Source organism: Protopterus annectens, chromosome 6.part0, assembly GCF_019279795.1.
Source record: "Protopterus annectens isolate FY-2018-M chromosome 6.part0, PAN1.0, whole genome shotgun sequence".
NCBI lineage: Eukaryota > Metazoa > Chordata > Ceratodontiformes > Protopteridae > Protopterus > Protopterus annectens.
The window spans coordinates 1776649931-1776663623 of NC_056737.1; the positions used below are offsets into that span (position 1 = coordinate 1776649931).

General features: G+C 43.6%; 1 protein-coding gene across 1 annotated transcript in view; it reads right to left on the reverse strand.

The window, feature by feature from the left end:
• LOC122804932 (carboxy-terminal domain RNA polymerase II polypeptide A small phosphatase 1-like) overlaps positions 1–13693 on the reverse strand; it is a 773332-nt gene that overhangs the window by 266584 nt on the left and 493055 nt on the right. The window contains exon 4 of the mRNA XM_044075150.1: positions 6070–6126. Coding sequence (XP_043931085.1) covers positions 6070–6126 — 57 coding nt within the window. The remainder of the gene's footprint in view (positions 1–6069; positions 6127–13693) is intronic.

Consider the following 13693-nt stretch of genomic DNA (forward strand, 5'->3'; position numbering starts at 1 on the left):
AGCCCTTGCCTCTTTATCAGGAGGGACAGGATTTTTAACAACTGAGGCCTTTACACCTTTAGGCCCCTGAGAGACAGTTTCGGGTCTGCCCTAGGACTCTTAAAAGATACTTATGAGCTTCAGGCACCCTATAATACCTATCCGGTTTAACTGGGGCAGGAGGCAAAGAATCAGGATTCAGGGAAGCCTCTGCAAAACATCTTCCACCACATTCAAAACAGGAGGTATAGCTAAAGGCCTATGCTGGGGTAAAACAAGAACTCCTAAGCCTTTTCCTGGAATCAGAGAAATCTTGGCCTTCCCATTTAAAATGCTCCCTCATGGAATGCAAAGTCTCTGAAAATGAAAAATCCTCAGGAGGAGAAGCTGAAGGAGTAGAATCATCCACATCAGAATCAGAATAAGGAGGAACTCCTGCAAGTCTTCAGCCAAGACTCAGAAGCCTCTGAGCATTGTTCAAAACTCTCAAGCTCAGGTTCCACCCTAGGCCTCTTATCAGGAGGGGGCATAGAACCCCTTATCATAGTAATCAAATCCTCTGCCATTTTAAGCATATGTTTCTTAGGCAAAGACCCTGAAGCACTAGGAGAAACCCCACTGAAGCAAAACTTGGCCTGCCCCTTAAAGAAGCCTTGGAAACAGAAGGAGAGGCCCTAACCACCTTAGGAAGTGAGGGAAGAACAGCCACCTGAGAAGCCCCCTCAGCCTGGCCTACTTCCTGAGAGGAAACATCCTGTAACAGTAAAGTCTCTCCCTGAGACTCCAAAGAAACACCTGGCAAAACCTCCGGCTCCACTGAGCTCTAAAGAACCGGCGCCTGGGACTGTCGGTTCTTCCCCTAGGCTTTGCTGTTTTGTCCTTGCTTTTAGTCGAAGCCGGCCGGAGCATCCGACGGCATTTTATAGTTACAACGCTTCCCAAACACTAACCTGGCACAATCTAACCTTCTCTTAATAGTGCGTTTGTTAAATCTAGCACAAGAACGGCATCCAACAACGTCGTGCTCAGGCCCTAAACAAGGTATACACAAAGTATGGTAATCCCTATGAGGTATCTGTTTCCCACAAGAAATACAGTTATTCACTTTTTCTGACATCCGTTAAATACTGAGGCAAGAAAAACCAAAATATTCCCAACGGGTACTTAGCCAACTTTGATTCGGTCTGAAACTCTGACTTCAGAAATTTTCAGAACGCCAACCTGCACTCGCAAAATTGCTTCTGCATCGGACCATGCGGCAAAAGACTGAGGATATGGCGTCGGTCATGCGCATTAGTACCCTGACGTCAGTCTAATGCGCCCTGACCGACGTCAGCCATATACTTTGGTATTCGGGCCGACTGGACAGCGGACTACCCCAATAGTTAGGACTGCAGCAATGTGGAATGAAGAACATCAATACATCTTTTTGAAGTGGCACATCTAATAATTTTGCTTTGACATGATCTGGTAAGGTTTGCTCTTTGAGCCAAGCATGTCTACGTATAACAGACCCCTTAACAGCAGCTCTACATGAGGCCTCTAAAGCATCAAAACCACACTGCAAGGTATGTTTACCCACTTGCTCTGCACCATGCAACAAATCCTGCAACTCTTTCAAATCTGGTTGTTCTGGCTGTGTCATTTTGCTTTTCAACTGAGATAACAAAAACTGTTGGTACTTTAACATATGGAATTGGCAGTTTAATGCCCTCATGGTTAAAGTGGCCGAGGTATACACCTTTTTCCCCCACCTTTCTAATGCTCTGAAATCTCTCTCTGAAGGTAATGCGTTTTTAGCAGTAGAGGCCTTAATTCCCTTGGGACCCTGTGAAATAGTTTCTGGGTCAGCAGTATGGCTTTTATATAAGAACTGGTGAGAATCAGGAACCCGGTAATACCTGTCTGGTTTAACATGAGCTGGAGGCAAAGAATTGCTTCTGTGTACACATCATCCAAAATATCTAAAACAGGAGGGATAGCCAGGGGCCTATGCTGGGGGAGCAGTAGAAATTCCCTGAGCCTTTTCTTGGAATCTGAGTAATCTTGGCCTTCCCAGTGAAAGTGTTCCCTCAATGTATGCAGGGTTTCCCCAAAAGAGTAGTCCTCGGGGGGGGGGGGACCGAGGGAATGGACTCCTCAGCATCAGAGTCTTCGAAAGGGGAATAGGTGTAATCCTGGTCCTCAGAGTGTTCTAAGGTAATAGAAGCCTGATCTGAGGAAGGGTAGTCTTCCTCTAATCTGGGTCTTTTGTTAGAGGGGGGTTGAGAACCCCTGATAAGAGTAATCAGATCCTCAGCCATTTTAAGCATCTGCTTTTTAGGCATGGGGCCTTGAGAGGAGGTCTGAGGACCCTGTTTTTTGGTTTTCATGGCTGCTTTAGACTTAGTGAAAGATTTAATAGAAAAGGTGGAAGGCCTGAAGACGCCTTCAGAAATGGCAGGCCTGTCTAAAGTCTGAGTTTCCCCGCCAAGAGTGGCGTCGGTATCTGCAGTAGGAATGGGGACTGAGGAGCCTGCGACCTCGGGTACTGAAGTCACCGGTAATGTAGTTTCATCGGTACTCAGGGGCTGCGTAGGCGCCTCGCTGAGAACCGGAGAACCGGTAGTCGGCCTAAGCGTGGTCTCAGTAGTCAGTGCGGACCTCGGATGTCGGTCCTTATCTTTGCGTCTTTTGCTCAAAACTGTAGTCGGAGTATCCGACGACATGATATAATTAAATTTTTTGCCAAAATAATGAAGGGCGAACTCCGCCCGGCGCTTAATAGTGCGCTTGTTGAATCTAGCACAAAAACGGCAGGCTGAGACATCGTGGTCTGGGCCTAAACAAAGTATACAGAAAGAGTGGAAATCCTTATGCGGTATTTGCTTCCCACATGAAATGCAATTATTAACTTTGTCTGACATCGGTCTGAGGCAAGAAAAGTTTCCCCAATGGGGTACTTAGCTTTAAAGAAGACTTCGGCTGAAATACTTTCGTAAATCTCAGGAGCTGGCCGACCGGCACTTGCGAACTGCTTCTGCTTCGGGCACCGCACAGCAAGAAAGACTGAAGAAAATGGCGTTGGCTGCCTCTTATACCCCAGCCGCACTGACGTCAGGGAATAAGCGACGACAACCGACGCCGGACCTAGACTTTGGAATTCGGCCGACCGAGGACCTGCCTGACGGCAGGATAACCCATCTGTAATGACTGCAGCTGTATGCACGATGAACATCACCCTCTGTAGCTACGGGTTGTTCAGCTACTCCGGATCCCTCTGAAGGGTTAGTCTCGGTAGGCTGTAAATCTGGTGAATCCGAAGGCCCACCCATCTCCACGTGGGAGTCAGAGGCGGCCTAAGGTTTTAAAGAAGTGGTCGTCAGGGGCTGCGAAGGCGCCTCGCTGAAAACCGGAGAACCGGCGACTGGCCTAGAAGAGGCTTCGTCAGTTTTGGGCCTCGGATGCTTGTCCTTGTCCTTTTTGTGTATTCCGGTCGTCGGTAGTTCCAACGGCATGGTATAATTGAATTTTCTGCCAAAATAATGTCGGGCAAAATCAAACCAACGTTTAATAATGCGCCCGTTAAACCTAGCACAAAACCGACAACCTGTGACATCGTGGTCTGGGCCTAGGCATGGAATACAATAAGAATGGAAATCCTTATGAGGTATTTGCTTCCCACAAGAAATACAGTTATTAACTTTTACTGACATCGGTCTGAGGCAAGAAAAAGTTTCCCCAATGGAGTACTTAGCTTTGTAGAAGACTTCGGTTCTGGATTCGGAAATGAAAATCTCAGGAGTCAGCCGACCGGCACTTGCGAACTGCTTTTGCTTCGGGCACCGCGTGGCAAGAAAGACTGAAGAAAATGGCGTCGGCTGCATGTTATATACCCCTGTCACACTGACGTCAGGGAAGAAGCGACAGCAACCGACGCCGGACCAAGACTTTGGAACTCAGGTCGACTGAGGGACCACCTGACGGCAGGATAACCCAAGTGTAATGACTGCAGCAGTGTAACACGATGAACATATAGAGGCGCAGTGGTGATGTTGAATTCTACAGGGATCATCCCAAACTTTATGGCAGTTCCTTTACCAGCACTTCTTTAGTAAGACAACGTCCGTGAGTTGTACGTGATGGCACAGCTTTAACAGTAACCGTGATCACTGTGTTTTGAACCAGCTCCAGACCCAAGTAATCGAGAACAGGCTGGCTACAGCACAAACAGCCTATCCTGGATTACTTGAAGCAGGCTCTGGCCATAATACTTTTTCAGTTGAGTCACCAGTATCGCCAAGCAAGGCCTGACAAGTTCTCTGAAACAGACGGAAAATCTCACAAAGTCAAGGTACTAAAACTGTCCCCTTACACATAAGCACATGCTGCCACTTGCTGAACTTCAGAAAGATCGGTTTACGATAAGAATCTGCAAGCATTTACAGCCTTTTATACTAATCTCTCCAGGACAAGCATTCTTACTCCTGGAGAAATGAAAATGTGACTACAGAATAAGAACTCCAACATCCATCATTCTTCATTGCACATTACAATACCCCTTTGAGGAAACACAAGCAGAATGCAATAAAGTAACCAAAAGAAAAAAAAACACATTTCTCTAACAAGTTACTGTCCAAAGTCTAAAGCTCTCAAGCTAAATGTTTGCCTTTCAATGTCTCTTCGGTGATCTAAACAGTGTTTGCAGAAAAAAAACTGGCAGGCTCTCAGCGTGCACTGGTATGGGGGGGTGCAGATGTGCAGACATTTTCTGAGGGTACAGATGTGCATACATCTTCAGTAAGACATTTAATTTTTTTGGCCAGCTTGACCCTGCTGCCTGCTGGTCATCAGCCACTTCCAAGCCAACTAGCTCATTTACTCCCCATTACTTGGGTGAGGGTAGGGTTACCACCTGTCCCCCTTTGGGAGGGGCAGTCCCTCTTTGGGCAGTTGTGTCCTGACAAAAAATATTAAAAATGGCAAATGTCCTGAGTTTGTAGGACATAATTATTTCCTATATTTTATGTAATAGTTGTATAAAACAGTTATTCTGTATCCAAAATACCTAAATGTTACAAGAAACAGAATAATCAACTAAAATGCTACAAGAATAAGCTTCTATTTAGGCAAAAAAGTTAAGTTCTATCCTTTGTACTGACCGTGGGTATGTGTTAGCTTGTAAAATCTGATGTTTGTACCGAAAGTGTCCTACTTTGGCCATTTGAAAAGGTGGCAACTCTAGGTGAGGGTTAACCAGGAGAGACCATCATTAAGTCAGTCATCAGGGTGGTTTGGGTTCTATACCTATAAGCCATACCTCCCTTTTCCTCCACAGCAGCAACATCTGACAACAGCAATGCAGCATCTTTCACCTCCTCTATGGGCTGACATCAGCGGGAAGCCATGCCTACTCAGAGAAGGTACAACATGGTCTGCACTGTGTAAATTCAGCTAATGTGTAAGCACTCCTGTGCACTGGGGAAATTCAGCCAGTGTGTAAACACTCCTGTACTTGCACACTACCCCCAGGATGGACACACTACCCCCAGGATGGACACACCCATCCTCTCCTGCCTGTGCTGTCGAGTGCCTCAGCCACTAATCAAACTCAAACTGCCTTGGTCATACTCACTTAATACTCTGCCAACATAAGCTTAGGGTGAGGTTTTACAGAAAATTGTCAAATTCTGATTAGTGTAGAATGTGAACCGAATCAAGAAAGGTCCCCTATTGTACATCAGCATGTTTACAACTTTTTGGGCCTTTGTAAGCTACACTGCATACTTACTGCAACTGCAGTGCGATGTAAGCTGCACTGCATACTTACTGCAACTGCAGAACGAAAACACTTACTAGTCAATACTCTACATGTTCAACAAAAGTGAAGGCCAACTCATTTTTAAATGAAACGGTAAACATTTGGTTTTCCTCAAAAATGATTCAGCAGCCCCACCCCCACCCCACCCCAAAAAATAAGGAGTAAAGTAAACTGGCCATAAACTTAGACTTGTATACAGAATCCTGAATCAACCCTCTTACCAATTGTTAACACAAACCATTCAGAAAGAAGGGACTGTAGTGCCAAGTCATGATGTAACAACCACTTACCTGATGTTCAATGCCATCAATCTCAACGGGAATGATGAAATCCGCATTACTTACAGGCTGTAAAGACACAATTATAAAACATTAAAGAACAAGTACAACAAATAGGTCATGCCACATCATTTTAATGCCAACTCTCCGGAATGCCGAGAACTAACAGACAACACAATCTCTATCAGTACTGTTAACTAAAGAGGAAAAAAATGCAAAGAACAAAATAAAACTGGAATTAACCACCCACCATACAATTACTTTATTTACTTGAAACTGTTAAGCATGATGTCCAAACTGGGTAGAGTTCCTCTACAGTGGAGACCAGGGAGAAAAGGTTTGTTATACAACAGACAACTATTTTCACTCACTGGCATATAAAGATACACACACAACAGATTCAACATGTATAAACATACAACAGGGGTTCAATCAATTTCAGCTACAATGCAAGGAAGGCCTACAAATAGTGTTCCTCAAGCAGTGAACCACCCTATGTATGAGCGGTTACTCATCAATCTTGAGCTTTTAGTGCCTGTAGAGATTAAAGTTTTAGGAAACCTGAACTGTGTTTGTACGGTACAATGTAACACTATTGGTCTAATCTTATAGCTCGAAGTTTCAAAACTTTGACTTTCTTATGATCGAGACCATAACATCGAAGTTGAAAAGTACAGTTGTGTACACTTACCATAAATGTATATGTTCGAGTGTATTCACTGTTGCAGTCATTACATTTGGGTAATCTGCTGGCAGGTTGCACTCAGTCGGCCTAATTAACAAAGTCTTGGGTCCTGCGTCGGTTGCTGTCCCTTCTTCCATGACATAAGGTCGTCAGGGGTATAAAACATGCAGCCGATGCCATTACATGGCTCCCAAATGAGAAGCAATATATATATATATATATATATATATATATATATACACACACACACATACATACATACATATATATATATTTATATATATATATACATATATCAAATAAGAAACGCAAAAATATACCTTCAAACAAAAGCAAATACACCAAAAAGGCTTTTAAGCATAATAGAAGAAAGAACAGGTATAGTAAAAGAAAAACAGGGGGCTGGAGGGAGGGTAACCAGGACTGCAACAGTGAATACACTCGAACATCTACATTTATGGTAAGTGTACACAACTGTACTATGTTCATCATGTTTCACTGTTGCAGTCATTACATTTGGGTAGATTCCCAAAGCTATGGTTGGGAGGATGGATTTATACAGCATTAGGACCAGTTATAAGGCCCTGCAAAACAGCAGTGGCAAAGCCAGCTCTGGATTTAGAGAAAATTGGTAAGTGATAATGTTTGGTGAAAGTATGAATTGAACTCCAGGTAGCAGCTTCTAGAAAGTAGGAACATCTCTGAGAAAGGCTGCTGAAGTAGATGCAGACCTGGTGGAATGAGATCTGATCCCCTGGGGGACAGGTTTTCCATGGTGCTTTTAACAAAAATGAATACAATGGCTTATCCATTTAAAATGGTTTGCTTTGAAATAGCCTTCCCCTCTGCCCCTGAAGCAAATGCTACCAGCAGTTGTTCAGATTTTCTTCGAGATTTAGTCCTGTCCAAGTAGTATCTAAGTTGTCTGTGTACATCCAATGAATGCAGAATCCGCTCTCCCTTGTTCTGTGGATTGGGAAAGAAAGTTGGCAAATTAATGGACTGATTAAGAGCCACACTGGATACCACCTTGGGCATGAATGATGGCATGGTCCTGAGTGACACCCTGTCCGCATGAAAGATGATGAAAGGCTCCACTGCCGTAAGGGCCTGTAATTCAGATATCCTTCTAGCTGAAGTGATTGCTAAAAGGAAAGCTGTTTTCCAAGAAAGAAATGTTAAATCTGCATTTGCAGCTGGCACGAAAGGAGGTAGAGTAAGTTTGTTCATAGGTTATAGGTTCATAGGTTAGTACTAGGCTAACTGCCCTTGCGAGCCATTTTAAGCCTAGCCAATTATCCCCTGTGAGATTCAAACCCTGTACCTTGTGTTTGTAAGGCAAACACCTTAACCATTAGGCCACCCTCCTAACCCTGCTGAGACAGTAAGGAAGGTGTCCGAGGCAGGTGCCAAGGAGAAATGTGTGACATACTGCGCAGGAGTGGGCACCAGTGTTGGCGAAGCCAGTCTGGAGCAATCAAAATCATTTTTGGTTTGTCCTGTTTGACTTTTAGTAGAACTCTGGAGAGCAAAGGCAGAGGGGTAAAGGCTTAGACTGATAGGTTTTTTCCAGCTGAAGGACAGAACATCCACTTTCCAAGCTTTTTTGTGATGAGTTCTTGTCCAAAATTTGTCCAACTGGTAGTTCTGGGGTGAGGCAAAAAGATCTATGTCTGGGCTCCCCCATTTGCGTGTCAACATGTTGAAAATCCGTGGTTCCAGTTTCCATTCGTGAGGGTCCATGAGATTTTTGCTTAGTTCGTCTGCCAGAACATTCTGCTTTCCTGGCAGGAATTGAGCTTGTAGATGTACTTGGTAGCTCAAGGCCATGTTCCACAATGCCATGGCTAGTCTGCAGAGGGGGTAGGAATGTGTACCCCCCTGCTTGTTTATGTACCACATAACCGTGGTGTTGTCCGTCTTTATCAGTAATTGTCCTGGATGAAGGTAGTCCTTGAAGGCTGTCAGTGCATTCTGTACAGCTAGCATTTCTTTTTGATTGATATGAAGGTGCATTTGATTTGGGCTCAATTTGCCCAGAATGCACTTCCCTGCCAGATGAGCCCCCCATGCATAGTCTGATGCGTTGTAGTTAGGGTTTGGGCGGCAGGGGGTGGTGTGAATGGCAGTTCCTTGTTTTGGTGGCAGGCCTCTGCCCACCATAGGAACTCTAGGCACAGGCAAGGTATGATAGGGATCATTGTTTCCAGGCTGTGACAATTTTGACTCAATAAACTTTTTAAGTACCACTGAAGTTTCCTCATATGCAGTCTTGCATATGGAATTAGAAGAATGCAGGTGGCCATGAACCCCAAGGCTTGTAGTATTTGCCTTGCAGACAGCAGGGTTTTTGTGGCCGCCTGTTTGAAGTAAGTCACCAAATAAATTTGCTTTTCTGATGTAAGGAAAGCCATCTGGGCAGTTGTATTCAAGCTTGCACCCAGGAATGTAATTTTTTGAGAGGGTACCAGTTGAGATTTCTTTTTGTTTATGGTGCACCCTAGACAGGTTAGAAGTCTTTTTACAAATGCCAGATTTTTTAGAAGAATGGCCTGGTTTTCTGCCTGAATTAGACAATCGTCCAGGTATGGATATATATGAATATTTCTTTGCCTGCAAAATGCAATTACTGGAGCCAGGCACTTTGTGAATACCCTGGGCGCAGTAGACAAGCCAAAGGGCAGTGCAGAGAACTGATAATGCATGCAGCCTGCTTTGAAGCGTAGGAATCTTCTGCAAGATTCCCCGATTGGGAAATGCAGGTAAACCTCTAAATCAAGAGTTGCCAACCCGGCATCCTTGCCTAGCATAGAAAGTAACTGGTGAAGAGTCAGCATCTTGAATTCTGGAATGTCCAGAAAGGTGTTCAGAGTAGACAGGTCCAGACGCCATGATTTGTCTTTTCTGGGTACCAGGAAAAGTCTGGAATAGAAACCTTGCCCCTTTTCCTCTTCTGGTACTAGTTGAATAGCCCCCATGTTTAAGAGGGAAAGTACTTGTTTCTGAGTCTCCGCCCACTGATTTGGGGGCAGGTCTGTCCACCCGTTTGGAGTTGGCAGCGTGTGGAAATGAAATCTGTATCCCTGGGACACTATATTTAAAACCCATTTGTCCTGGGTTAAAAATTGCCAGTTTCTTGAATGAAGAGCCAGTTTCCCCCCCAAAGGGGCGGCTAAGAGGCAAGTGCTTAATAATTTCAAAGGGAAGTCATTGAGACTGTTTACCATAGGGTGGTGCCTTGTTGTTTCCAGATTTGGAAGTGGAAGCACCCCATTGTTTAATTCTGAAAGTCCCTTAGGACTGAAACCTGGTTGTTTTGGAATGTCTGGGTTTGGGCGTAGTGGCTCTGGAAGGAGCTGGAAAGGACCAGTTCTTAGTAGGCCAATGCCTACTAAATCTAGGAGGTTGCACTTGTAAGAAATCTTTCACAGTTTGCATAGATTTAGCTTGATCTTCCATCTTTTTTAGGACATCTTCAGCCTTATTGCCAAATAAGCAGTCCTGCTGTAAGGGAGCATCCAAAAGTATTGCTTTAACATGATCAGGCAGAGATTGCTCCTTAAGCCAAGCATACCTTCTAAGCACAGACCCAGTAACAGCAGCCCTGCAAGAGGCCTCTAAGGAATCAAAACCACACTGCAAAGTATGTTTGCCAACTTGCAAAGTATGTTTGCCAACTTGTTCAGCTGAATGCAATAAATCCTGCAAATCTTTATTCTCCACAGTCAGAAATCAACATAATTTTCTGTTTAAGCAGTCCCATCATATGCTGTTGATATTTTGGCATATGGAATTGACAGTTAAAGCCCTGATTGCTAAGGTTGCAGAAGTATAAACCTTTTTACCCCATCTATCTAGCGCCCTGGAGTCTATCAGAAGGGGTAGGATTTTTAGCAGCAGAAGCCTTAATGCCCTTGGGCCCCTGAGAAATGGTTTCAGCGTCCACAACAGGATTTCTGAAAAGGAATTTGTGGAACTCGGGAACCCTGTAGTACCTGCCTGGTTTGCTAGAGGCTGGAGACAAAGAATCAGGGGCCATACTGGATTCCGAAAACACATCAACAACAATATCTAGTACAGGAGGTATAGCCAAAGGCGTATGCTGAGGAAGAGAAGGAAATCCCTAAGCCTCTTTTTGGATTCAGAGAAATCCTGACTTTCCCAGTAGAAATGCTCCCTTAAGGTATGTAAAGTTTCCCCAAAAGAGAAATCCTCAGGCGGAGATGCAGTGGGAATGGAATCCTCAGCATCAGAGTCCTCATAAGTAGGTATGGACAAATCCAGATCATTTGAAGAGTCAGAAGAAACAGAGAAATGTGTGTGTGTGTGTGTGTGTGTGTGTGTGTGTGTGTGTGTGTGTGTGTGTGTATATATATATATATATATATATATATATATATATGCGAAAGGCCGAGGTACCAGATCATTTAAACAATAAATAGAAACTGGTGAAATTAGTGCTGGACTTGTGTGCTGGATTTGCTACTTTTTTTGTGCTGGTGTTTCGAAAATATTTTTGACCTAGGTACTTTTTTCCTGTTTCAAGATGTCACAGACAACTGGAGCTCCGGGGCAGTCTATGTTGCCAGGGGCAACTTTATTTGCAGATATGGTGAGTGAGCGTGAAAAAAAGTTCACTCTTGTGGATCCATGGAACGTTGATGGTAATACTCAGGTAGATGATCGTTTTTTACTACTAGAAAGATTAATGACTAAAGAAATTGCCTTATTCCTCGACACTTGCCTCTTGGAGAAGTACATTAATCTAAATTTAACTCAGAGAGGCTTAAGAATTGATCGACTCCCTGCTACTGAATTTCTAGAAGAGGAACATGACCTCTTAGAGGAAATGACCTCTTAGAGGAATGGAAACAGGCTTCATTAGAGTGCACTAAGAAATGGCTCCGTATATTGGTTAAACGGAACCAAAGAACACACAATAAATTAAAAACTGAGATTTTGCATTTACAGGACGAGGTGGTGGGGGAGTCCTGTTTTAGAATGCAATTCTCTAAAATTAATGAAAAGATATCTAAATTGGAGACTGAGATTATTCAGCGTAAGAGAAATAAACTTGTACGGGACATGAAAGACTATGAAACCGGCATTCTCTTTTCCTGGCAACGTGAACCTATGCGTAGTAGGTCAAAGGGCAGGAGAGGAGGTTTTCAGAAGCAACGTAGTGTTTCTGCGTCCTCAGGGGAGCATGAAAGAACTGGTAGTATGAATAAAAATGTGACTTTTGCTGATTCTGCTACCTCGGTCAATTTGGAGACTGAGGGAGCAATTGTTCTATCAGGTTCTTCGAGAACGGATAATTCATTTCAGGCTAACAAGTCAAATCGGGGAAGAAACGGCAGAAAGGGCAGAAATCGTTTTAAGGAATGAATATGTGAGTCAACATGATGCAGAGACTTTATCTGTTATAAATTTGTCTAGTTTGTTTTTGAACGATGATATGAAATGTTTGTTATCTAAGGGCAGTAAATTTGTGCCAACTTTTTTCCCTCCTTTGGAGAGTTGTATTTTGAGCTAAAGGCTTTTATCAGAAAATTATACTTGAAAGTTTATTTTCAGAATGATACTGTGAATTCTGCAGAAAATGTTTCGCTAGATGAGAGTAATCTTGAAGAAGATGAGTTATTAAATATGTCAATTTATGATTATGAAGATGATGGAATGTTTTGTGTGGATGGAGGCGGAGAAGAGCCTGGATGTTTCTGTACTGGTTATGGAAAGTTAACGTTGCCTAATTTAATCTCTAATAGTAAATTTGTACCTAATATCAAAGTACCTGCCATCACTGCTTTTTCCAAAATTTTGTTTAAAGAAATTTCTTTGTCTCTGGATAGATTTTATATGAACAAAAAACAATATAATCTAAGCAAAAATGAGTGGATGACTCCGAAGAGTATGGTGAAGTTAAAGAAAGAATTTATTTTTAAATGTGCTGATAAGGGTGGAAAAGTACAGTTTTGTACCTACCATAAATGTAGATGTTCGAGTGCTAATACAGCTGCAGTAATCACAAATGGGTTTTCTGCCGTCAGGCGGTCCCTCGGTCGGCCGAATTCCAAAGTCTTGGTCCGGCGTCAGTTGTTGTCGCTCTCTCTCCTGACGTCAGTGAGGCCAGATTATATAAGACACAGCCGACGCCATGTTCTTCAGTCTTTCTTGCCCCAGATGTCAGGTGCCCCCAGAAGGAAGGCAATACATAAATTATGTTTCTATGTATATACAAGCAAGGCAATATAATCCAAAATCAGTAGTTGCAAGCAAATAAAACATAGAAGGATAACCCAGACAGGTAGTATGAAGAGGGTGTTAGGCCCCATGCCTTTACCAAGTGGGGAAGGAGGGAGGGAAACCTGTACTGCAGCTGTATTAGCACTCGAACATCGACATTTATGGTAGGTACAAAACTGTACTATGTTCATCGTGCATACAGCTGCAGTAATCACAGATGGGTAGAGTCCCAAAGCTACGCACAGGGTGGTAGGTACCAGGAGGAACTGGGCTGAGCCAGAATGCCCTGCAACACAGCAGTGGCAAAGCCTGCTCTAGTTCTGGAATATAAAGGCAGGTGGTAGTGTTTTGTGAAGGTATGTACAGAACTCCAAGTGGCTGCATCCAAAATATCTTTGGTAGGAACTCCTCTGAGGAAGGCTGTAGAGGTAGCTGTGGCCCTGGTGGAGTGTGATCTGATACCTGTAGGAACAGATTTCCCATGATAGGAATAACAAAACCTTATGCAGTGGCCTATCCACTTTGAAATAGTCTGTTTGGTAACTGGCTTCCCTTGAGCCCCTACAGCATAGGACACAAAGAGTTGTTCTGATTTCCCGAAGGACTTTGTTCTGTCCAAATAATAACGTAGCTGCCTATGGATGTCTAAAGAGTGTAGCAGCCTTTCCCCTTTGTTTTGAGGATTGGGGTAAAAGGTAGGTAGGT